Source organism: Perna viridis, chromosome 3 (assembly GCF_037379345.1).
Source record: "Perna viridis isolate PV_CMFRI_1.1 ecotype Kerala chromosome 3, ASM3737934v1, whole genome shotgun sequence".
NCBI classification, from domain to species: Eukaryota; Metazoa; Mollusca; class Bivalvia; order Mytilida; family Mytilidae; genus Perna; species Perna viridis.
The window spans coordinates 28,659,863-28,687,063 of NC_142447.1; the positions used below are offsets into that span (position 1 = coordinate 28,659,863).

The 27,201-nt window shown below is 32.3% G+C and overlaps 1 protein-coding gene and 1 long non-coding RNA gene across 2 annotated transcripts; both read right to left on the reverse strand.

Annotated features, from left to right (window-relative positions):
• Positions 1-2,273: 2,273 nt before the first annotated feature.
• LOC148621734 (uncharacterized) lies at positions 2,274-11,079 on the reverse strand. Its single transcript, XR_015921230.1, has 6 exons — positions 10,105-11,079; positions 9,828-9,895; positions 9,231-9,353; positions 7,240-7,337; positions 6,588-6,828; positions 2,274-4,090 (listed from the first exon to the last, which is right to left on the reverse strand). It is a non-coding gene; the product is annotated as an uncharacterized LOC148621734 (long non-coding RNA).
• Positions 11,080-14,043: 2,964 nt separating this feature from the next.
• LOC148621735 (ficolin-1-like) lies at positions 14,044-18,812 on the reverse strand. Its single transcript, XM_088576418.1, has 6 exons — positions 18,603-18,812; positions 18,250-18,336; positions 17,560-17,690; positions 15,791-15,887; positions 14,878-15,042; positions 14,044-14,334 (listed from the first exon to the last, which is right to left on the reverse strand). The coding sequence occupies exons 1-6, from the start codon at positions 18,694-18,696 to the stop codon at positions 14,078-14,080; spliced, it is 831 nt and encodes a 276-aa protein (XP_088432544.1). The 5' UTR covers positions 18,697-18,812; the 3' UTR covers positions 14,044-14,077.
• Positions 18,813-27,201: the final 8,389 nt, after the last annotated feature.

Genomic DNA, 27,201 nt, shown 5'->3' on the forward strand with positions numbered 1-27,201 from the left:
TGTTGATGACGAGCATAAAACCTCTGGGGTGATGAATTAAATACTAAAACAACATAACCAAACATTGCACGTAGTGACGGCAACATCTGGCATAAACTATGATTTGTGATATGAAACTCCATACGCAGGTGCTGCAGGGATGTTACCATATGTAAAAGGAAACTAGAAATTCATAAAACAACACACAAACAATCACACTGACAGGTATTTCCTATACTGATACGCTCAGTTCTGTCTCAACACAATAAACTTTCATAGTATTTTTATTTTAATCAAGTTGTTTTATTTCTACTTTATGTCCCATAGTTGATAAATTTGTTGAGGTATTAAAATAAAGACTTTTGTTCAACACACATAGGTATGTGAATATATTTTTATTTAGATCGGTATATATGTACATTCTTTTTTAATTAACCTATGTTTGATTTATAGCAGTAAAAATACGGGAAGTTCAACACATATTTTCAACATTGTCATATCAGGTTGCAAAATGGTGGTCGTAAACACTATAATGATTTATTTAAGTCTTCTTTTCGTATTTCAAACTCGAAAACATTTTTGTGGATTGTGCGTAAATTTTCAGAACATTTGTGTCATTTGTATGATGGGCAATGAATAGCATTTCCCCAAATTGTTATAAAGTAGTCATCAATCGTGTAACTGTTGATTTGATATGAGTACCCAGATAGTACGAACCTTTTTGGAAATATTTTATTCAGATTTTATTGGTAGTTTGCTAAAATATTTTCAACAGAACATTTTAAAATCGTTTTTAAAACATTTTGTTTTTTTTTTAATGTTTTGATAAAGTTTTTGAAACTTATCGTTTACCGTTTAAGTTTGAAAAGGGTGTTCAGAACTGTTTATTGAAATGTTTTTAAATGTTTAAATAACAAAAACTGTAATGTTTTTGGATCTATTTTTTAAACATTATTTGGATATGCTATAAAAATGTTTCTTATATGTTACGAAAAAGTATTTTCTGATAATATTTTCAATACATTCCTTTGAAATAGGGTAAAAACATTTCCAGACATGGTTTTAATACGGTCTTCTGTAATGTTCAATAAATAAATAAATAGAAATGTAAGAACAAAAATTTAATAAATTTAAAAACGTTTTAAAACAAATTTAGAAAATGTGTTTAAACTATTTTAAATTACATATTTAAAGACAATTTTCCCATAAGTATCAAATATAGAATAAAAAGTAAATGGGTGATGAATTTAAACTTATGATAATCTAGCACTATAAGACAATAGACGCTGTATATAATTACATCATTATTTAAAAATAAAAAAATACCGAACAGTGATACATGTATTATAAACATGCATTATACACGTACATGTATTACTAGTCTATTACAATTAATTCATCCCAGTTTACTGTTCCTTGTCTTTTAATTAACCAACATCTCCATAGAAATAATACGATAATAGTGTAAATGGTGTGCCACATACTGCTATTGAAAAAGGTTAAATCTTTATCAGTGTGCGTATTATCCTACACACGTGTGCAAGGAGCCCACACTATTTTGAAGACGATTTAAATAACTGGATCTGTCCAACAAGATGTAAGTACAATTCTGTGTCATAAGATAGTTAAAAACTGTATGCCAAAGTACTTAGAATACATATTAGTCTGTATTACCTTGTTTTATAAACATAGCTGGTCAATTAGTCATTTTGCAATTTCCCCGTCACTAGACAACATCACGCTATGAAGACAAACACTCAAGTGATTTCTGATTTTGTTTTTTTTTGTTTTTGTAATGCCCCGAAAATTTGTACTGCTACGAAAAATTTACGTGTTTCTCCGTTTCCGGTTTTGTATAATATTGATTCAGTTGTATTTCCGGAATGACAAAGTTGACATATCTAAACTTATATCAAACAATTAGGTGTTGACCTCGCATGGAGGGAGTTTTTAAGTTTTGATAATTGTCTTACGATAGACAAGTGCCTCAGTGAATTAATTGACATGTTTATATTGCCGTACTTTGTATAAATAGGTGTATTTAGAGCGTCACAAAGAACTAACTATATTTTGTTGTCATCAGTTCTAGATAGCATATCAATGTTGTTTATCTATTTGTTGAACTGCTTATTACATAGCTACAATTTTAAAGTAATTATAAGAAGTGATCTTTTTTTATTTTCTCTTATAATTGGCTAGATTGTATGTTTATATTTGGAGAGGAGCACGGAGCCTGAAAATAAAGCAAATAAATAATTCAATATATTTTTATCGCTATTTGATACTTTCAGGGTTTATATATTACTTGCAGTGAATGTTATAGTTGATTAACTTTGATATGGCTAAAAACTTTTAACCACATCTTACATTTTTTAATTTGCTGTGATATGGTGTTCCAAGCATGGAATCAAAGGTATACCAGGTCATTCGTATTAAAATTCGCCCAAAAGTAATAGACGTTTCATATTATTACTCTTCTAGACTATTCCCGACATGCGGACCAACATTTTATCAAAATTTATCTCCCTTTGGAGCAGGTGTCTATTCGGAACACGTAAGGTTTTCCATCCGATATCGACGATACTTTAGAAAATCTCGAAAGTCAAAAGGGAATTTCTCGTTCTAATAACCCTGCCATAAATTTTCCTTACCCGGGATACAAATGGAAATCACCCTTATGTAACCTACCAACAAAATGAAACACCCTGTAAATTTTAGAAACAGCGTTGTGTTTGTCTGCTGGGGATTCCATTTTTATTCGAGTTACCTCTTTTTTCTGCACCCGAATCCGAACATCGATTAGAGAGACTTCGAAATTATACGTGCCCTTACGGGGGGTAACTCTGCAAAAATAGGACAAAATATGGCTGCATCCCAAGCTCCGCAAGTGGAGAATATCTCTTAAACGTTATGATGTTTTTAACGTTTTCTGGTAAGAAATATTAAGATTCGACCAGTACTGCGCACCATACATTTTTACTGACATAGCCATGTCTATATCCTGACTTTGTTCCAAGCATGGACGCAAAGGTATACAAGGTTATTCGTATTTAAATTCGCCCAAAAGTAATAGGCGTTTCATATTATTACTCCTCTAGACTATTCCCGACTTACGGACCAACATTTTGTCAACATTTATCTCCCTTTGGAGCAGGTGTCTATTCGGAACGATTAAGAAGGATTTCTTAACGATGTTAGATATTATATTTTCATTATGTCATAAATATTACATCTCTACAGTTACTACTGATTTTAGCTGTTATTCCAGGAGGCATCTTTTTGCGTCTTTTTTGTAATGTCACATAACCGGAATTAACTAACTAATGGAATTGGGAGGTTTAAGGCGCTACAAAACTTGGTTTAACCCACCATTTCCATCGAAAATGCTTGTACCAGGACCATTATTATTTCAACTAGAAGCAATACACATGATTTTTATATAACATGGTCATCAACATTTTGTAACTTTTGTTTTATTGTTCACACGTTTTGACAAGAAATCCAAGAAACTTTAATTTATATTCTAAACTGATTTGAATAATATCTTGAATATATCCAGTTTAGACTTCATTTATATTTCATTCACACTCGTTAATTAGTTGTCATTTACTTCGCTCTTTGTTACGTATGTTATTTGATAAATTCCGTTTTAAAGAATGCTGTCTTTTTTGTCCCACTGATATCACGTGTTTAATATATCCTGATGAATTTTGAAACATACAAAGAGAACACTTTACGGTAAAAGAGAGAAATGAGTATCGACTTATATATTTTAAGAATAGATTGTGCAATAATCGAAACCAATAAATATAATTACAAAACTTTTTTTGTATTATTGAGATATTGCTCTTTCCCTTGATTGCCCTTACATTCTCTTTATCATCATCATAGTGGTTTTCAGGGAGTAGTGGTACCCCATCTATGTTTTCCAGTTGATACCATCGGTATAGGAAGAGTGGTTTCCTTTCCAATATTGTCCATTAAGATTACTGTTATGACATTATTCATACCACCGAGCAGCTTTTAACTGTTTAACAGTTATTTGATGATTTGTCATCGTCATTATCTTTTGTAGTGAATTTCATACTGTTCTGACGTTGCATACTGCCACCTTTAAATATTTTAGAAATATTAATATTTTGATTACACACAGAATAAGTATATTTCGTCAGTTTAATTAGTTTAAACAATATTTTATTCAGTATAAAGCTGAAATGGATTGGGCAGCAGGCTAAGCCTATATAAGCCCTCTCCATGATACAAGGTACAAAATTAAAATTATCAATATAGCACAATATTTGATACATGAATTATTAACCAATAGACATGTGGCAGCAGGCCATGGCCATTTTGGACAATGGATTAATGAGTAACATATGTAAACACAAGTATTGCAATAGAATGTAAATTAGTTGAATTACTAATAATTATTTGTCACTATATGAAAGACCTATTCCCTCTGTCTTTTATTACATAGAAACTGTAAATTTTAATTTCTGAATTAAAGTACTAGGATAAGTACAGAGGCCAACAACAGTTATCTTAATCAGTATATTAATAGTGGAAATATTGTGAGAGAGAAAACCATACAAAAACGAAAGAAGAAAAGAATATTAAAATGAAATAGAAAGGACCAAATACAAGAGAGGGAAAATATAGATATTACAGACACTAGAAATGTAAATAATAAGCTATTTGGCAATAGCAGGAAATTTTCATTTTCTTATAAAAAAAGAATAAAGATGTAAAGTATATACAAATAATAGGCATAGTTGATGTTTTGATAAAAAGGTTTACAATGTCACAATATCATTTAACTAGATAAAAGAGTATCAAAAATATATTTGAATCACTAAAACACTGATGAACTTGTTTAATAGGAAACATGTTGTTCTCATATTTCAAGTTTGGAGATCGAGATCGACATTTACACCCACATGTGACAGATTTTCGAAAAGAATGTTTCTAATATCAATATACGCTGGGCAGTCATAGAAGTAATGAAAATTATCCTCACATGGACTAGAGCAGCATCGACAAGAGGGATAATCTACTAAGAAATCATGAAACAATTGGGATTTTAAATCACTGGCTTCATTTCTCAACCGCTAAAAAGCTATTATAATTAGATGTCCTGCGGCAGAATAAAGTTTTGACCTTCCTGTCGCAAGGCATAACTATGTTGCTTTGGATAATATGGAGCGACCATTTCTCGCATATAGTCAGGTGTAAGACCATTTATTATCTTGTAAAATGTTATAAGTTTGTGTATTTTCGTCTGTTGCAGTTGCTCAAGGCCAGGTTCATCATATAACTTGTTAAGAGATGTTTTTCTCCTTAAACCAGTTATAATGCGAGCTGCTTCAGTTTGAACACCCTCTACTAAATTTGACACCTGTTGAGTACAATGTCCCAGACAGAATCTGATTATTCGACAACTGGTCGTATGAATTCTAAATAAAAAGTATTAAGGGATTTTCTATCAAATGAGTGTTTCAGCTGTCGCAATAAACTAAGTCTAGAGCAGGCCTTTTTTTGTAAATAGTATTAATATGCAACTTCCAATTTGCATGGTTTTGGAAATTTAAGCCAAGATGACAATGATGGTCAACTTGCTCAATTTCTTCTTCGCCTTGACCAAAGTAAATAACAGGGAAGTTTATATTTCTTCGTGACAAATTCATGCTGTCAGTTTTAGACGGGTTAAAATTCACAGCCCAGTTATTTGCCCATGTATTAATATGCCCGAGATCATTTGTCAAAGATTCAGTAACATAACTAATATTATTTTCAATTATTGCAAATAGTGAAGTATCGTCAGCAAAATGTCGAATGTGATTGCTGACATCATCAACAATTCTGTTTATGTATATAAAGAATAAGAAGGGTTCAACTACTGAACCTTGTGGTACACCTGCTGAGATACCTTGTGTACTAGAGGCAAAACCATCAAGAACAACCTTTTGATATCTACCATTCAAATAGTCAACAATCCACTAGACAAGATTTTGATGAACACCACAAGTTAAGTTTATGTATTATACGATTTGTTTTGTTTCTGGGTATTGAGTCAAATCGAAAAATGAATATTTAATTCCTTAAAGAAAAAAGAATTATTAAAGAAAATAAACTACACATTTCTAACGCAAACTAGTGTCTGGCTGATTGAATATTTGAATGAAACTCCTACTCGGCCTAGTATAAAAAAATATATGTTAACATATTCTATATTCATGAATGCACTTTTTGAATCGTCTTCAAAAATTGCTATGCATTTGAGAACTTCATCTTTATTGCGGAACTTAAGAAAAGAATTGAAGATGGTTGGACAATTATAACGTGAGTAAGTAAGTAAATAGTATAACTCTGAACAAAAATAGTCAAACAAAGTGAATTTGAAAACAATTGTTTGTTTTTCGATTGAGTAAAAAAATGAAATGGATATAAGAATTTGCAAAATATTTTAAGAAAATGAGTTTGTGACCGCCCTTGCTTTATCTGTGCAAAACTGTTGATACCAAGATGAAATGAATTTCATATAAACAGATAAATTTGGCGGCAAATATATCAAACGGTGAAAGAAAATAATGATGTCTTGAGATAAATACCTGCGTTTCCACTAAAACCAAGTTTGTAAGTTTGTACCCACTGCTTTTGGATCCTACTGAAAACGTGGCGAACTTTGCATATTTGTGTTTGTTATCAAAATCTTTCAAGTCCGCTTGCAGAGTTTAGAACCACTGTCATGTTATTTGATGGAGATGATGTTAGATATAAGTAGGTTTTATTAGTGTAGCTCTGTATGATAGGTTTAACTTCGTCGGTGGTGAGTTTGTTTGTTTGACATTTCTAGGGTTTAAAAATATGGTATATTATCTAAAACGATATGATACAAAATAGTACTTGTAATACAAAATAAGTTTTGTTTATTTTATTTGATAGTGCAAGCTGTCGATTTAATACTCGTGGATCTTAATAAGTATACTGTCTTATCTCTAAAGAAAACATTTCTCATACTGGAAAGATTTTTTTTAAGTTTAGATAATTATTTCAAATTAAAAATATCAATGGTCATATGATTTGCATCGGAACATGTATTAAATTAATATTTGTATTCGTGATGCACATTTCTATAAGTCTGATGTCCATTATCAAAATTGACTTTTGGTTAATTATATTTTTTTAATTAAATATTATCATGGTTTTTTTCATGTCATATGTGGTAAACAAATTCCTAAGATAATGACAATATTTCCTTACCTATCCAAAACTCTCCGGTTTAATGAACCGAATCCGTTTTGGTACGCTGTCCAGTTTCTGTAAAAAAATACCAATCCACTCTTACGTCGTTGGAACACCTATGATAATACAAGAATATATTTGTCACCTTAGATAGTGAGTGTCATCGATCAATAATAAAAAAGTAATACATAGGTCTAGATTTGATGCCTGACAAAATTATGAATCAGCCTGAGTGTGTACTAATCTTTCGCTCGTCCATTTCAGAAAAGTTACATATTAAAAATACATGTATTCATATTTACGTAAATGTTTCAAACATAGCGTCATATTAGAGACAAAAGTAAATAACCAACCTCAAATTACAATAGAGTCCCACATTTTTATAGTACAAATATTTTCCATAAAAGTATACTTATGCACTCTCAAGCTCGTTCATTGTGATATTTTCAGCACAATACTTCCAAATATTCTTGCAATAATCTTATATTATCAATTCGATAATAGTATTGACATATATATTGTATGAGATTTTGTATGGTTATTGCTTGGAGATTGGTGAATGTAAGGCTGATGTCGTATTGCAAGTAGTGTATGATACTCTGCGAGGACTAATTCATGATTATTTATGCAACCTTTTTATTGAATAGTAATAAAATTAGAAGTGTTAGCATTTCTGAAGTATCATTTTTAGATGATGTGTGATTTTGCAAACTTTTCTGATATTAGTACTTGTGCAACGTGGATGTACTTTTCCTTTGACAGAGTTTATGTCCAATATCTATTTTAAACTTTTTTTATCATTTCAATGGGCTTAAACTTATTACCGACATAACATTTATGTTGTCATTGTTTAAAATATTCGATATTTCATATGCATATACGACCCTCCCCAACCACTTATCTTTATGATTAATAATTAGTCCATTTTGTAAGCCACGTGACTAGGCAGGCATTTATAGATTTGATGTTTTGTTTTGTTTTTAGAATACACGTATTGAAGAGGTACTGTTATAGCATGAACTATTTTGACTCAAAAGAACAATAGTTATTCATAATAATTTAGATAAATTCTACATATCGACTAAATTATTCCTAAATAAATCTGTAAAAACGCTTTTCATTTGACATTAAATATTGAAACATAAAACAAGTCAAATTTCCAAAAAAAATATGGAAAGGTATATCAAGTATTTTAAGGTATTAAGAGAGGTTATGTTACGATGAAAAGCATGCAATGTTTTGGTAATTTGATTTATAGTATTTTGGGCTGCCTTTCATCTGTGGTCGGTTACTGAAATTTGAAATATTAATTAATGTCATGGAATATGAACATCAACTAATAAGTTTAATCATTTCTTTGATAAGCATTAAGGAAAACTGGTGGTGAAGTTGAAACATAAATAAAGGTGTTTTTTTTTCTTTTTCAATTGTCATATTCGATAAACAACAATAAACAAAACAGTTTTAAAGTGAAATAAAATGTGCATGTTTATACCGTCCATCCTCCTCATTAACTATTCTATGTTGGCAAAAATGTAAATTCATACGAATTTGAAAATAAACAATTACTTAGTAGGAACGAGAACCTTGAAAAGAATATTTGACATAATATAAGGCGGTAACTCTTTGTTTTCGTCAAACTATCAACAACCGTCTTGGTAACAAAATCACAGCCGATTTGACAATGTAAACATTGTGATCTGGATTAAAATGTCATTAGATTTGAACAGTTCACATTGTACGGAGAAGCCTTTTTTTATACGAATGAGCAGGTTTACTCATTCTAAATGTGTCAATAACACTGTAAACTAATTTGTATTTTAAATTTGAATAAGGGTGCTTATCACAGGTTTTGATGTTTGGAAGTTTGTTGTCTCAACTGCAAAAGAGTATATAAAACTTTGTACAACACTTTATTGCTCTTATTTTTTTATCATTACTATAAAAGAGTAATCTAAGGAACCAAGGTTATAGCGGTAATCAAATAAACTGAAAAGTCATGAACTTACCGCCGCCATCTTTATCCATGTCACATAAGACGTCAAACTCGGATGCATCATCGGTGTATATTGTATAAATTCCAGTTGGACATATTATCTTGTTTAACTCATCACAATCTGAAGGTCTGGTTGCTTTAAAAATATAAAGAAAAGATGGACGGAAGAATTTTATGAGATAAGAATGGCACAAGATAAAGTCCCTATTGTAAATGCCAAATGTTGTATTTGGCATTTGGCAATAATAAACATTTTTTTTAATTTACTAATAATCAATCTGTCGGAACAAAATGACATCTATAATTCTATTTTAGAGGAATTACCAAGCATTTATACGTTCGTCTTGAATACTCAATTGTGCAAAAACATTTGCATTCAACTTCCAATAATCTTATTCATAACTTAGAAGTATAAGCTTATTAGTTGAAGCAGGAACTTATACTCATATCACATTCAAAGAGACACACATGCACAAAGTAAACAAACAAATCACACCAATTCAAGGCTGAACTACATGCTGAAAATTTCTTCAATCATTGAAACGTATATATATAGATAATATAGATATATTGAAAAAAAAATAACTTGTTAATAAAACTCTACACTTACTTCTGCAACCTTCCTTATTCGCTGATTTTCGTCCGCTCAATAGACGTTCGACAATTCGTTCAGCAGCTCTACCATTGAATGTAACATCAGTAAATAAAATATAACAAATGTCTACACTTTAGAAGGAAAAATGTGCAAAGGTGATAAAAACAATATTCATCAATGATTTCAACTTAAACAAAAGGCTAGATTGAAATATTGCACAACGTTATATTTATAATGATTTGAAAGACTTAATATTAATTGAAATTATATTTCACCTATTAAACAAACTTACCTGATGCAGAATCGTAACAAATTGATTCCCCAGATACAAACACATCACCTGTGTAGGCAGATAGGTAGATTACAACACTTAATGAATCTGCAAAAGCCATTTGTGTTTCTGTCGGGACAAAATGCAGCCGATCGCGTCCTTGATGCAGCACAATCAAGCCCCTTTTAAGATTTGTCTTGTCGGCTTGTGAAGTGTTTTGAAAGGTATGTTTCCTTCAATACATATTTCATTAACATTTTATCTTAACACAACAAATCCGGCGGGGTCCTTCACATTACATACACTTTAAGTTTTGGATCATAATATTCCCAGCGGAAGTTCTGTATTTATACCGATATCTAACCTTACCTTTATAATACCGATGTATATGTATTAAATGCGCGATAATAAAGAAATAACACTAAGAATGAAAATAATGTAATCCGATTTCAAAATCATAAGACAATCATAATAAAAACAAAATTATTATTGTTCATGCATGCAAAAATTACATACTCAATAACATAAAAACAATCTTAATCAATACCAGGTGCGGGATGAAACATTTTAGAATTTTAAGAAGTTTATCATTTACCCCCTAGCCTTCTGATATCTTTGAAGTCACTGCTGAAATATTCGTGTGATATTAAAATCTTGTTTACGCGGTACGATCGTATATATTATACAATCACAGTTCAGTGACAACTTGAGCTCCGTAGTTCACTCTGTTACAATAAGCGATTATTGATTGAATGGTAAAAATGTACCATGTGTAATGGGCGGGTAGGCATCGAGGCATGAAAGGTCCACTTGAATAAGGAACTTATTGTAATCACTGATGAGCTATTCATGGCATTAATGAATGTGTGTTTTTCTCATTTTAACATAGAGGCCCAGCATAGTCTGTTAGAATCATGTTAATTTCATATTAGTTGTAAATTATATTTCATTCCCTTAACACAACTCAAAGTTACATGAAACCTGATCGTTGCAAACATTTCCAGATTTACTGTAAAAAGAATAAGAAACATGATATTTTACTCACAGTTATGCTTATTACTTTCAGGTTTTCTAGATAACTAGATCACAAAGCAGTGGTTGTCCCTCAAATACATACATTTTAGTTTCCATTTGTCATAAGCAGAATAAAAGTTATAATTTGTTTTTCAATTTTGTGGTAAATCACGTTTAGCAGAGTGAACTTTGGTGAACGCTCTAGTGCGCTTAATGTTTGCAGATGAAATAAGGGTCTGTAAAATTGTTGTCCCATGCTATGGACCCTTTTAAGCATTTTTTTATGAAATTTTTAATCTCTGTTTTCGTTATATAGATGACGTATTGTCTTTAAACAATCCTAATTTCGGGGATTTGGTACATCGCATCTACCCCAAAGAACTTGAGATAAATGATACTACAGACTCTGTTAGGTCAGCCTCATATCTTGACCTACACTTAGAAATCGATGGTAAAGGAAAACTATTGACAAAACCTAACGACAAACGTGATGACTTTCATTCAAAATTGTCAGCTTTTCTTTCATCTGTGGCAACATCCCTTTAGCACCTGCGTATGGAGTGTTCTTATCACAACTCGTACGTTATGACAGAGCTTGCTGAAACTACGCAGACTTTTTTGTATCGCGCTAGACTTCTAACAAATAGGCTTCTGGAACAGGGTTATGTTGCTACAAGATTGAAGTCATCACTACAGTAGTTTTATGGTGTCGCTACGGTGTATCCATCTGCGCCATGAAAACTGATTTGTTTAACGTGTCATAGTTTTCTTTTCCTCTTTCGTCTACCCCGGACTTGATTTTTTATGAACAACTCGGTGGATGCTTTTAGAAAAGAAGAGGATGCTTACCCTACCGGTGCACTTGGTCCATGGTCCCAGTTCTTAGTTTAGTCCGAGTTGCTCATTTGCTTTTGTTACTTAAGATTGTTACTTTGCATGCATGATGTTAGTTACTTTATGTTCTTTATTGTGTGTGTCTGTTTTCCATGTCTGGTCTTTGTCCCTGGATTACATTCTTTTGATTCCGCTATAACCTTGGTCCCCTTGATTACTCTTTCAAGTTATACAGACTCGAACACTAATTTCAATATAGCAGCAATTTTATTCTTTCATACACATTTACATATGAGGCCAACCTTACTGTAAAGTTTCACCTAAATCTATTGAGTGGTTAGGAAGGCCTTGAGCTTACGAGGTTTAAACATGTAAATCATTTTCTCATCTTGGAGTCCTCCGAAAGTAATGCTTGTTGATGCACATCTACATATGATATACAACCTTTCTTTAAAGTTTCATATAAATCCCTTGTGCGGTTTAGGAGGAGTTGCGCTTACAAGACATATGGACAGACGAAGATACGGACAGACCGACTGACGGACGGGGTGATTCCTTTTTACCCAAAGCTGTGTTTGCGGGGGTATAAAACTCTAATATTGTTAAATAGATTATCGATCTAGACATTGATGATTAGTATTTTATAAAAAAATACATTACGAAGGGAAGTTAGATCTTTAAATTGGAAAAGAAACTATATGAATATGTCAATCAAAATATATTTCTTGTACTTATCTTACTTACTTCAAATTTTCAACAGACTCATCCGCGGAATAAATTAGAAACATACAGAGTCTTGGAATTTTTTTTGTAATAACTCTTCGAAGCTAGGTCGAAAATTGTATCCTACTTATCCTCCTTAACAGCACGATAAACTGATCGTACTGAAGAAAAAATATATTGTCGGGTGTTTTCCATGCCGTATAAAACTGTAGATACTGAAAAACTAGTAGGCATTTGACAAAAAAGCTATAGTAATTTTAATTACTCACTATACTTTATGATTGTTGCCTATATTTTGATGCTCAACTAACAGACCGATTTAAGATTGAAAGTTCACACTACCTTATAATAAAAGAGAAATATGATGCTTCCAACACATTCGAGTATCATATAAAAAGGAAGGCAGTTTAAAAACTTTTTTGTATCATTCAATGACAAAAGTGCGAAAAGGATTACTTACTGAAAAGTGATGTATAACGTAATGAGTCAGTTTTTTTATGTATGATATTTTATTTAACACAATTCTTCATTTTCTTGATAGATTATCCATTTCGTAATGACAGGTGCAATATACTAATGCAGCGGTAAAATGTACGCGGTGTTCTTATATATACGTAATTTCGACATGTTGTACTGGTGATTTCAAATAAGTTTTGTTAAATACCTTAAGGATTGCAAAAGTTTAACAGACCCAAGTGAAACACTGTAAAGAAACTAGATTCCCACAAAATGTGTCAAATGTATACCAACAGCTATCAACTTTACATAATTGCAACAATTTATTCTGTCAAACAATATTATGAAGAAGATGAGTGCATCCAGTGATTTTTACTCATGAATTTCATAAAATTAAAGACCAAAGTGACTACAACTGTTTTTCACTTTGTCTTTTCAAACGAAATGATACCTTTTTTCTATTAGTCAAACCCAATTTTATATTACACATAAAACTTGTTGACGGCACTGAAATGTTCATACATTGACCTTATATTGGTGTTATAAAAATCAACATTGTTGTTGGTTTTATACACAAGGGATGACTTCTCAAACGGAAAGTACTTGGTCATGGACTAGAAAGTGATAAAAATTCAACCCATTGGACATTTCAAAATAAAGTAAATATGCATTCAAGGATTTGACATTTTATCTCATAAATAGCGTGGAATGTAATCATTGCCAGTGTGGTTGGTCTGAATTAAAAATATATCATTTGTATTTCAACAATTTATTCTATCAAAACATATTATGAAGAAGGTCAGTGTTTAAGTATCATGTTTAAATGGGTATTCTCTGCTTTTTGGTAAATGTTGTTTATAAAATATTATAAATCATATTGACAGTATGCTTCAATCTGTAAACAAACATCTACACAAAAAAGAAGAATAAGAATAGATGTTGTCAATTTATTTACTATTATTCGGATTTAAAATAATTTAGTTCTTTTGATCATCATAGTTGTAGCCTTAAGCGAGTAGTTATAACCCGTCCAAGTTTTCCAGTTGATACCATCCGCAAAAGAGGTATGATTTCCTCTTAGATACAGTCCGTTGAGATTACTGCTATGACAACTGCTATACCACCACCCCCCTTTATATGATTCAGCACAGTTGCCGCTATATACGTCATTGTCTTTATCCTTAGTTGAAAATTTTTGACCGTCGTGACCCCCAAAGTCGTTACCTGAATATAAAAAGCAAATTTGTCATCAATTACAAAGGTAACTGTTTAAAAAAACTACTGTACATGAGATTTTACATCATTTGTGAACCTGAATTCTTGTAATTGTCGGGTGCATTCTTTTGGCACTTCAAAGTGATTTAAACTAAGGAAGATAATTTGTGTTGTTTTTTTTTGTTCATTACCATTAATGCGCTGCAAATTTTCTAGCAGTGTAGCTTTCACTGGAGTAACAAAGATATAAGATGTACACATGGGTATACGTGAACAGAACTCCATGTTGGCTGCTCGGTCAGTCAGGTCATGCAGACGAAATATACATGGAGTCACAATCTTAATTTATCGGCAACGTGCAACCGTTCATTAGACAACACGGTTGATGTGGAAAACACAATGGGATTTCAAATCCTATTTGGCGTTGACACGTGACAACATGTAAGTGATACACGTAAGATTTTGTGAAGATCCAACATTTACGGAAATTGATATCAAATGTATAGTAAATTAAGTTTAACAACGATTCCCATAAATAAATACATTTCCTACCTGCATTCCCACTGTAGCCACCGACTTCAAGTTTATATTCGCTATTCAAAGGTCCAACAGAAAACTTCGAATACTTTGCATATTTGTGATTGTTCTTGAAATCAACCAAATCAACTCGAAGTGTGTATATTTCCTGTGACGTAATTTTGTTAATGTGATCATTACCTGAAGATATTTAAAGAGGGTGATACTTGTACTGGAAAAATCTCAACTGTTGATTGTTATGAAAACCATATTTAATTTCTTCGGTGTTTTCAACTGTACACACCTATTCTATAAGTACAGCTTAAATGCAAATTCAAATGTATAACTTATATTTGTTTGTCTAAGAACGTGTGAGATTCATATGTTGCGAGTACAAAACAGAGTAACTTTCTTACAATACAAATGAGATTATTTTCAATTTTGTTGACAATACATTGACCAAAGTGGTAGATATTTTTGAATGTGAACTAATTGACCAAATATGCCTTTTCATTGGCCGATATGTTTCGTTATTTTAATAATGAGGTCGAAAATAAGCAGACACGTAGTGTCAGCATATCCATTATCGTGCATTATCATTTCTATGGTTATCTCAATGGCTTCTTTTTTTTAGAATAACTTTTGATAAAAGTCAGCAAAAACTCTTCGTTAGTTTTATCCCTTTACTTATAGTTTTTCCTCTCTATTATTTTGTCTGTTTCCATTGGATTATGTACCTTGTACTTCGCCTTAACCAGGGTTATCATTTGTTTTCTTAAAGTAGTAATCATCATGATTGTTTTTAAATATTTAGTGTAATATGATCAGTACACAAAACAAATATTTGTTCTGAATGCAGTGTATAATAGTGAATACTTTTAGGTTGTGTGAAAAAATGTGTACAGCATTTGAAAATGTAATATTATACTTGGAAAAAAACTAATAATACCTAGCCAAAATTCTCCACGTAGAGAGCCGAATCCTTCTTTGTATGCTTCCCAGTCTCTGTAAAAATTTACCAATCCATTTTGGCGGCGTTGGAATACCTGTTAGTAAAGAGAGAGAGAGTGAGAGAGAGAGAGAGAGAGAGAGCGAATTCCATTTATTTTTGAAAATCCGAAATAGTTTTGAGATATATTTCCATTTTACCCTGTGTTCTATAAATAAGCCATTGCAAACATATTTTGATCGATATGATCGACACAATTCTGTAAGTATATACCCAAGGTGTGCTGATGACCAAATATTGTTACTATTTACTTGATGACTACAGAAGGAAAATCACAGACAAGTGATGATTCATTGCTCAACCGGACTTTTGGTTCAGGTGAGCTTTCCGAAAAAAGGCAGGGAGACAATGGGAAAGACAGAAAAAAAACAAAATATTTTGATTGTTTAAGATCTTTTGGAGACAATCAGTTCAAGACTATTATCTGAATATAATAGCATTAAAACCTATGATTTTTCAACACTGTATACTTCTATTCCCCATACTCAGTTAAAATCACTTAAAAACATTATACATCGTTGTTTTTCCAAAAAAGATGGTACACCTAGATACAAATATAAAGTTCTTGGTAGAGATTCCTCATACTTTGTAAGAAATAACAGAGGAAGATGTTTACAAAATGCTGGAATTTTTAATTGACAACATATTTGTCCAGTGTGGTGGACGTGTTTTTCAACAAACGGTCGGCATTCCAATGGGAACAAATTGTGCTCCTTTACTAGCTGACCTATTCATTTCACTCTTATGAGGCTGACTTTATAGCTGATCTGATCAGAAAGAAAGAATATTGTTTGGCTAGATCCTTCAATCTCAGTTTCCGCTATATAGATGACGTGTTATCTTTAAACAATCCTAGTTTCGGGAATTTGATACATCGCATCTACCCAAAAGAACTTGAGATAAAAGATACTACAGACACTGTAAAGTCAGCCTCATATCTTGACCTACACTTAGAAATCGATGGTAAAGGAAAACTATTGACCAAACTTTACGACAAACGTGATGACTTTTCATTCAGAATTGTCAACTTTCCTTTCATCTGTGGCAACATCCCTTTAGCACCTGCGTATGGAGTGTTCTTATCACAACTCGTACGTTATGCCAGACTTGCCGGGACTACGCAGACTTTTTGTATCGAGCTAGAACTCTGACAAATAGGCTTCTGGAACAGGTTTATGTTGCTATAAGATTGAAGTCATCACTACAGAAGTTTTATGGTCGTCATCATGAACTGTCATCATGGATCGTTATGGTGTATCCATCTGTGCCATGAAAACTGATTTATTCAACGGGTCATAGTTTTCCTTTCCTCGTTTGTCTACCCCGGACTTGACTTTTTATGAGCAACTCGGCGGGTGTTTCTAGAAAAGCAGAGGACGCTTACCCTACCGGTGCACCTGGTCCATGCTCCCAGTTTTTAGTGGAGTCCGAGTTGCTCATTCACTTTTGTTACTTTGTATGTATGATTTAGTTACTTTATGTTCTTTGTTGTGTATGTCTGTTTTCCATGTCTGGTCTTTGTCCCTGGATTACATTCTTTTGATTACCGCTATAACCTTGGTTCCCTTGATTACTCTTTAACTGGTTCTGTTTTATCTAATGTTATTAATGTTTTTGTTGTGTTTTGTTGTGTGTTTTGATATCTAATCTATCATATCAAATAATAACATGAATTACTTAAAGAATTTTATGATCAAAAGTATACTTACAGTCCAACCACCGCCATCTTTCTCCATGTCGCAGAATACATCAAATCCAGAAGATTTATCAGGGTAAATTGTATAAATACCTGATGGACATACTCTCTTGTCTAACTCTCCGCAGTCTGATGGTCTTGCATCTTTGGTAAGAAAAATTAATTTTAGCATAATTTTGTATCATTGTGAAGTGTGTGCATTAAAATAACAGTACCTGTTGATATATCCATGGCTGAATTCCAACATTTTAATACGACTGAAAGTGAAAAGTTGTCTATAATTTGAGATAAATTATTAATAAAATATTTGATTTCGGGGGATTTTATGCATATACTTGCGTCAAATTAAACCATGCTGCTGTTTGTGAAACTTAGTTAAAAAGTGTAGTATTCTACTAGAAGTAAGTGTTGTGTCATCGGGTAAAATCAGTGTGAATGAGAGGGGTATTTCAATTCTGAATATGATCACATAGAAAGTGATATAAACAACCTTTGATTTTCTGTAACATTGTTACATCGTTGGTTTACACATTTCACAAAAATTGGAACATTAATGGTTACTTTAACGTAGGAAACGAATACTTAATCCACAGGTAAGGACAACAAAACAGTGATTTTGTTTTAAATGTCAAGCTGTTTGTTAAGGCATGGTGATTTAATAACAATTATTTGTGAATGCTTGGTGACTTAAATTTTAGTAAACCTTGGCATTTTTCACCATTCCATTGTTTTCTGTTTGCTGAAAGAATATTAGCAATTGTATCCGCAGCTCGACCATAAAAATAAACGCCTGCAAAAAATGATAAAAATGTGCCATAAAATCACAAACGTTCTAAAAAAAGAGGAAAAAGAGTTTAATGACGAATATATTATTATTGGAGCAGCTTCAATTATTGAGATAAAAAAAAATGGGAGGAACCATAAAAGAAAAGAAGAAACGGTTGTGTAGTCGTTTAAAATGAAGGGGTTAAAATAATTTAAAATCATGACTTTTTCAAATAAACCTTTTAAATCTCTGTGTAGAAACTGGTAAAAAACATGTACATGTACTCTTACCAGATCTTGTTGAAGTAAACTTATCACTACCAGATGCAAGCACGTCCCCAGCTAAAAGTAATGAAAAGAAAAAGACATGAAAACTAAGATTCATTGCTGCAATAAATGTCGATTGAATGTCCTTTATATATTAACAAACTGGATAAGATCAAATGAAATTTATAAGAAGACAAAACAAATCTGTCGTAACACAAATGCTACGCATTAAAGTAACGCTCAATGAAGGTCATTTGTCAAAAACCTAACAATATAATATTTCCGGGCGTTGTTTGTTGTTACAATATTAAGGTCATGAAAGTGCGCAGAAAAGTTGATTGTATAATACGTATAATCTGATCGCAATTAACCAAGTAATTAGGCACTTTGTACGAACTGCAGGGTAAATTTCAGTTGAATCAGTTGCATAATCAATTGTAGCTAATCTCCTATTTGTTTCATGACATTACTCTATGATGTGACTTCTTAACTTTAAGTTTGGCTAATGTCTATACAAATCAAAGCTTTTGATTACCGGATATTCATCATTTTTAAGTTTTGCTCATAAACTTAGCTGTAATACGCATGTGTCTTAATTTTAGAAACAAAATGAACACAACGACACAACGTTCTCGATTCTATCTGCAAGGTAGCTTTTCAAAATGAGTTTGAAGTTGCAAGTTTTCACATATATCAAAAACTTGTACTAAAATTGCATTCGGTTGGCTGCTTTCCCGATAACTTTGAACCAAGTTCTGTGAATACAAGCTTACTTTAACTGGTCATACAATATTTCATTTTATAATTGGACGTAAGGGTCACATTAGGTAGCTCTACAAAAAATAAGATTGATATTTCGTACAACGTATTGTTGACTTTGTTTACCTATAAAACATCATCAAAGAAAGAAAACAAATTTCAAGGTGTAAAAATAGTACCGATGTTTAAAAAAGTCTTTATAGTTTCCCCTCCACCTGTGTTGCCTATATAAAATTGAATGTGCAATATGCACCGATAGTTTAACTCCGTTTCTTGCTCTTTTATATATATTTATTCTATAAAAAATACAGAGACTTTTCAAATGTCGATTTTCACCTGTGCAGGTCCGGGTGTCAAAAGAATAGGCCTTCAGCAGCGCTAAGTTTGTCATAAAGGGAGACTAAATAGTGCTCAGAACCTTGACCGGGGCTGCGGCGTTCTGCCCAAGGGGCGGCTGGGTTGTGTGCCCCGGGAGGTAGAATGGGGTATCCCTGGTGTGTTACATGCTGGGGTTGTCAGGCTATAATACGGAAAACCTGACCGTAAACCATAGTGGTGCACCGTGTTGGGCAAAGATGCCATGTTCCTCGCACGTTAAAAAACTACTGTGGTATTCTCCCGGAGTAGGAACCATAGGGCTCCGCCACAGGAGGCTAAATACCCCGACCCTATCCAACTCTCCCTATTTTCAGTGGCAATCAAAATTTGCCGACCCCATTATCTTTGTGTCCCATCCCATTTTTCATTTCATCATCATTTCATGTTCATTTTATCATCCACTTCATGTTCATCGCCTGAATATAGCTGAAATATTGCTGCTCGGACGTTAAACCCAACAAACAAACAAACAAATATCGATTTTCACATTGCACACTTGTCGTCCAGACAACAAAATAAAATAGCCGAATAGGACATTGCATTAATCCTAAATAGAATTCTTCTGACAAATTTATGCGCGATTAACAAGCTGGTTTTAAACAAAGTCGATCATGTACAGACGAAATAACGGAACTTGGGACCATCATTGAACAGTATATTGAGTGGAATTCCTCACTAAAATGTTTGTTTTGTGGACTTAACAAAGGCTTTTGATAGCATTGATTAAACATAACTTTGGAAACTTCTACAACACTATGATATACTCGAAAAACTGATAAAAGTAATAAGATCAGCATAGGAACCAAGCACATGCCAAGTCATCAATAAATATGTACTTACTGAACCATTCAACATACTAAAAGGAGTGCACCAGGGTATCCTACATTCAACCTTTCCTTTCTTTGCTGTCTGTCAACTGGGTAATGGAAACAACCACAGAACTACATTCAAGAGGTATACAGTGGAAATTTCAAAAATATCTATAAAACCTGGATTTCGCAGACGATATCGTTGCCCTATCTCAGATCTCGAAACAAAAATATCACCATTAGAACAACATGGCCAAAGCTTGGACTCCTTAAAAATCAAGAAAAAATATCAAAGATTATGCGAATAAATGGTTAAAATGCAGTAAAACTCAAATATATTGAAAATGAATTAGAAGATGTAGTCAAATTCACATATCTAGGCAGTATTGAAAGTAATGATGGGGGTTAAGACAGACATAAAATGCCGCTTGGAATTGCCTCACTTGAATGTACATTGTAAGACTCTATGGCCATTTAAGGAAATTTTTTTGTAATAACCCAAAATCTAAATCTTTAATTCCAATGTAAAATCAGTGTTACTATATGCTTCTGAGACATGGCGCACAACAAAAGCAGTAACGCACAAGCTTCAAACATTTATAAACTGCTGTCTTAAAATCCAATGGCAGGATAAAGTGACAAATGATGAGTTATCGTACAGGGACAATCAGCTCTCCATTTAATCACAGATCAAAAGGAAAAAATGGATCTGAATAGAACATACCATAGGAAAGCCGAAAACCGCCGTTGTAAATTATGCCTTGCAATGGAACCAACAATGACGACAAAAGCAAGGAAATATATAGCCTAGCTGGCCGTGTGGTCTAGGGCGCTGAACTTTGTGCAGGCGGTGTTGCCATAGATGTCACAGCGGTACGAGTTCGGGTCCAGCGTAGGGAACGACCAGAAATTTGCATCGCAAATTTGACAGTTCTAACATCGTTGGGAATTTTTCAGACATTTCTATATGTGTACTTTATCTTCCCTTTATCAGTTGATCCGAAGGAGCAGTGTAGCGAAAAGAGTCGTCACATTATGAGACGTTTGTATATATATATACATATATATATCTACAAATGTAAACCAGACCTCCTTCTAAGTCGCCATCTTAGATCCGCCGCAAACACCCAAGAGGATCTCCACAACATTGTTGTTACGATCATAAAACATAATAAAGACTGGTCAAAATGTAAAAGAGTGTCTCGGAAAACTTTTGGATGAAGAAATTACAAACAAGTTCTCCAGATGGAATAAACGAGAAAAAATAATCCATTTTTTGGTCTTGGTCGAAGGCTGGTACAGCAGTACATGCTATACATCAATACGCCGTACTACAATATTTTGACTTGTTTTAATTGTTTTCCACAGTTATTTTTTATTTTTAATTTTTATAAAAAGACCCCCTTTGTTATTTCCATTCTGGCTTCTTATCATTTGCTCATGTATGTCTTTGATAAAGGTACAATCATCCTCAGGGTATGCAATTCAGCTTCTGAATCTGTTTTGATCTTGAACTTTGTGAGTTTTATGCTCCTAAAGTTTTATAAGTTTTATTCTCATAAGGTTTTATGAGTTTTACGCTGAAGAAGGATATCAGTTATCCGAAATATTAAATATAAATTTTACCATCTTCTGGTGATGGTTACCATAGACGTTTATTTAATTTAATGTTATGTTTCGCATCGCTTTTAACGATGCATCACCCCGTAAGAGCGATTGTTGACTTTTGTTTAGACGATATATATATGAAAATCGATTCCAGAAAAAAAGTACATTCCGAATGTCGATTTTCCTATTGCACAGTTGTCATTCAGGCAACAAAATTAAATAATAGAACAGGACATCGCCTTTCTTTTGAAATGAGGGGATTTGGTGAAATCCTAAAAAAAATAATCGAAGTCAATTAAGTAGCTGGTAAAGGCAAAGTTTGGAATAACTAAACATTCAACTTGAATTTCAATGTTCTATGTATTACTGTGCACTGACCGAGAACTTATATGAAGATCTTGCAAATCGACACGTCGGACAGTTTGGAGGACTGAGTAAAAATCAAAATTCATTGAACATGTTTAATTTGAAAGAATAAAATGAAATGATTAAACATATTCATACATATTTATTGAAAGTAAAAACCGTCCAAGGAAAAATGCAGTCATATTGTATTACTGCTAATATGACTATATTGGACCATGTGAAATATTTGAACGGTATGTAAAACACCTCAGTTAAAATAATTATTCAGATCCATTTGTAACAATATTAATATACGATGTATAATAAAAGGGTATTGCATACAAATTGGTGATAATTGTTCCTAGCAGAGCGTCATATTGCACAGGCTTATGCTCACCAATATTCATGCAATAAGCCTACATTATACATCAAATGATACATTACACAGAATTTTTACAATGCACAACAAAATGAAATATCTGAATTTTTGACAAGCTGCGGGGATATCAAATGCTCATCCTATGAAACCAACAATAAATGAAATGGACACAAAAACTACCAAATATGAAAATTCAAACAGAAAACAAAAATAGGACATACTCTCTCGATGTTTTATGAAAAAGTTATGAAAAATTTACTGAGACAACTGCTGTTGGATACGAGTATACAGCTAGCAAATTACTCAAAAACAGCAGTCATTTAGCAATCTCGTAGTGCCAATCGATAGCAACGATATATGGCTACTCCAGATTATCACGTTATCTGGATTAGTTTTTAAAGTCAAATAAAAGGATAACTTAGGATTTTTTAGAATTTGATAGGCATCACGTTAATTTTAGAGTGAAATTCACCTAAATTTCATGTGAAGTTCCAAAGTGAAGCTCAATAAATATGAATTTCACGCGAAGCTAGATTACCATTGAAAAATATTTGATCGTGCATGTATCTTGGGCGTTATAAATTGATAAAAACAGTAGAATAATGTCAACCAGGAATAAATTACGTTTAACGGAGATAAACCAACACTTGTATTGTCTGATATAACAATATTTAACATTCTGAGTACATGTAATTAGATATCTTTCGTTGTCACACAGAGTAGTGTGTAGGCAGGATCTAGCCCATCAAATTAGAGATTAGAGCTTTAGTATCGTATTGTTATCATTCATTTATAATCATAACCTTGAATTTCGATTTCTTGTATAGGTCATGTGATACCTCTTTTGGAGTTAGTATTTTTCATATATATGCGTTATATAAGGTTGCTAACCTAAGACTAAGAACCATCTAGATAGCGGAAATTTGAAAAGTAGTTTGCACTTCAATACGATTTTCGTTTAGGTAAAATCTTGAAATTATGTGACTTATCCTCTCCAAATTAGATGGAAATACTTAAGATACACACTTAAGCCTAACACACCTCTTAGGCACAACCTCTTTTATATATAATCAATTAAACCAAGAAGATTATAAACAAATATATCAAAGGAGACCTATGACACGATAAAAAATTTAGTTTTCGTGGTGCTGATAGCTTAACTATAACGATCCACGAGCATAATTTTTGTAGTGATTATTTTAATCTTGTAATAATATAACCATGTTCCAGAAGCATAATAGTAAGTAAAGCACAGTACAAAATACTCATTTGTAATGAAAAAAAAAATTTCGTATGGAATTTAAATCTGACCGGTGCCTGACCATTATCCCTGACTAATGAATCCCAATAAACTATTAATCCTCTGTGGTAATACCAAATATTCTCAAAATTTCTAACATGAAACATTCAAGACGTGGACTTTGATTTTTATATTTGTATATACTTAGTCCGAAAGAATAAAAATACAAAAGTTCAAATAAACATGGCACTGTAATGTCAACAAAGTTAAGACCAGCTTTCATGTAATGGTACAAACATGTGGCAACAAGGCAGTAATAATGCATTTTTGTGACAACTTATTTAAAAAAAAACAAAATGTATTTACCGAAGATATACTACTTTAAAACTTTTTTTGTTATAATTAAGTTATTTACACTGTAACAAATGAACAGCACATGCATTTTTAAACTAAAATGGGAATATTGGTATCTACTTAAAAAAACTGTTCATCCTTAATTTAAAAAATATTTATGGCATTTTTTCAACAATTTAGTATCCTCTTCCTATGATGATTTGTTCGATTTCAATATCGGGAAACCATTATCCAAACATTAGAACACTGTCATCTCTTTTGTTATCCAGTGTATTGAATATCATGGAAACTAAATCTATGAATGAGGGTCATTATTACAAAATATCTTATCAGCTGTTGATGCTTTTATCCCAAAATTTAATTTACTTTTATTGCGCAAAGTTATTACAACACAACTTATAAGCTAAGCCAAAACAAAAGTGATAACTATAATTTTCCATTAAGGTTAAAGTGATACTCAATCTAGGTTGATTGTTTAAGTAGGACTCCAGCTAAGGATAATGCAAAATGGGCAAAAAGCCTACATATTTTTTATTTTTTATATTTTGTTTGAAATGTCATAGTAAAGAGAAATTAACATGTGTTTTTTCATATAAGCCATGTTCATAGGAGATAAAAATTATATAGAATGTACAGTAGATTTCAAAATTAAGGGAGATAACTCTGTGTATGGCAATCAAATACAATAGAATCTTCTGGATTTTCAATGTGGATTATCTCCTAACAGCAAGCAGATTTGAATAAAATAATTACACATTTCTTAGTATAGACCCATGAAACAACCTAATTACAAAAATAAAAATATGTAGCCTTTTTGGGGTGTATCACATTTTTTTCAGATTTTGCATGATTCTTACAAAGACAGCTACTGAATGTTTTATTTCTTTTCCCCTAATTCCATTTATCGGAAAATTTAATTTCTAACTATATCCCTATCGTTTCTCAGTTATACATTTAACTTTAACTTTTATAATACGCAATATATTTATTAAAACGATTTGGATGTGAAGACATCTAATATAGATTAAAAAAGGTGTAACGATTAATATACGCACCTACACTACATTTTTGAGTTATTGGCCATTGATTTTGGGTTCCATAGAAAATTCCGATATATTTGCATATTTATGTACGGTGAACTGTAAGTGCGTAGAATCCTTGTGACAAATCTTTCTGAAAGTATTCGTTATCTAGATATACTACCTAAAATTCAATTATGTACCTTGGATTATTTAGACCATTTTGAATCAATAGAATCATGCATAAAAGTTAAAACAGACCTTGTATGTACTTTCTGTTGTTGATTTGTTTGTTGACTGTCCTATGTTTATTTTGCACAGTCTGGTAGAGTTGAAGTGTTGGTCACTTCCCGCGTTCCTCCTTTTTTTCTAACCATATCGATTCAAAAGGCCAGTCAGAAACTTGATGTTTTTAAAAGTGTTTAGTCTTACCCCTCCAAAACTCTCCATGCAATACACCAAATCCGTCCATGTGTATTTGCGTCAGAATATCTGTAAAATTTCGCCAATCCATTCTGACGGCCATGGAAATTTTGACTATTTAAACTACACTACAACTAGCTGACATTTTGTCATACTGGTGGAGTTGTTGTCGTTTTGACATACATGTATTTAATATATCCATTCTCCTTATATTTAACATCTCTATAAATAAAATGTTGATCAAAACATCTAGATAAAAGCAACACCACTGTTAACAAAATCAAAACTTGTGACGAATAACAGACATCATTCTTCAAGAATGTGACAAATGTCAATGGAGTATGACGTTAATCCCTTATAGTCACCCTTTTTACTATATATTCGACGTAACAATAGTTTGCTTTATTTTCATACACCGCCTCACAAAGCGGCAAGGTATCATGTGATACAATCCGAAAGGTTGTGAGTCCGTCCATCTGTCCGTTCCTCAATGTTTTCTAGATGATAACTTGTCAACGGATCAATATAGTTTGTTGAAACTTTGCACAGTTGTTTCAGACTACCAAATACAGGTTAATGTTGATTTTCAGCAAAATTTAAATTGTAGTTTATAGGAAGGGTGCCATTTTGAACATTTTGCTATCCCTTTTTTTCACACCATTAAACAGTTTTGTGTTTTGTTATATTACTATTAAGTGCATAATCAACCACAATGTTGTACAGTCCAAAATTAAATATGTCGAAATTGTTTTGTATCCATTTTAAGATGATGCTTAAGACAGTATGAAAATTAGTAAGAACCTGTTTCATGATATCATTTATTTAGTAACTGCTACATGTATTGTTAGAAAATATGTCGCCGTTTTTATTTTATCCTGGATACAAAATTTTCTTATCACCTGATCAATGAACAAGGTTTTGAACTTTATACCACGCCCATTTTAACTGGACTACTTTTACCAATAATCCTGTCTAAAAAAAAGTCGTGTGTATTGGAATATGTTGATATGAATTTATCATAGTTTTTGCCAAAATATTAAATTACAAGGAATGTAACTCCTATATCTGAATATATTATCTTGTATAAAGAACTTTGGATCCGATTTACGCATTAACTACTTCGCGGTTTATTCTGCCTAAATCGAAACAAGATACTTTCTTCAGATATTGGCTACATTCCTTCAATGGTGATGCGTGATTATTCTTACAATCATAAAAGTAAAAATTGAATTTTTGGCTAAAATAACAAAATCATAATTATAAACACACGCAATATTTACTTCTGAGTTAATGGGGTGCTTTAAAAGTA

Excerpts from the sequence above, each read along its gene's own strand:
- LOC148621735 (XM_088576418.1), bottom strand. The coding sequence starts at position 18,696 with ATGAATCTTAGTTTTCATGTCTTTTTCTTTTCATTACTTTTAGCTGGG. Across the intron at positions 17,691-18,249 it reads GAATGGTGAAAAATGCCAAG|ATGCAAGACCATCAGACTGC; the intron begins GTTTACTAAAAT and ends TTCTTACCAAAG. Across the intron at positions 14,335-14,877 it reads TGGCTACAGTGGGAATGCAG|GTAACGACTTTGGGGGTCAC; the intron begins GTAGGAAATGTA and ends TTTTATATTCAG.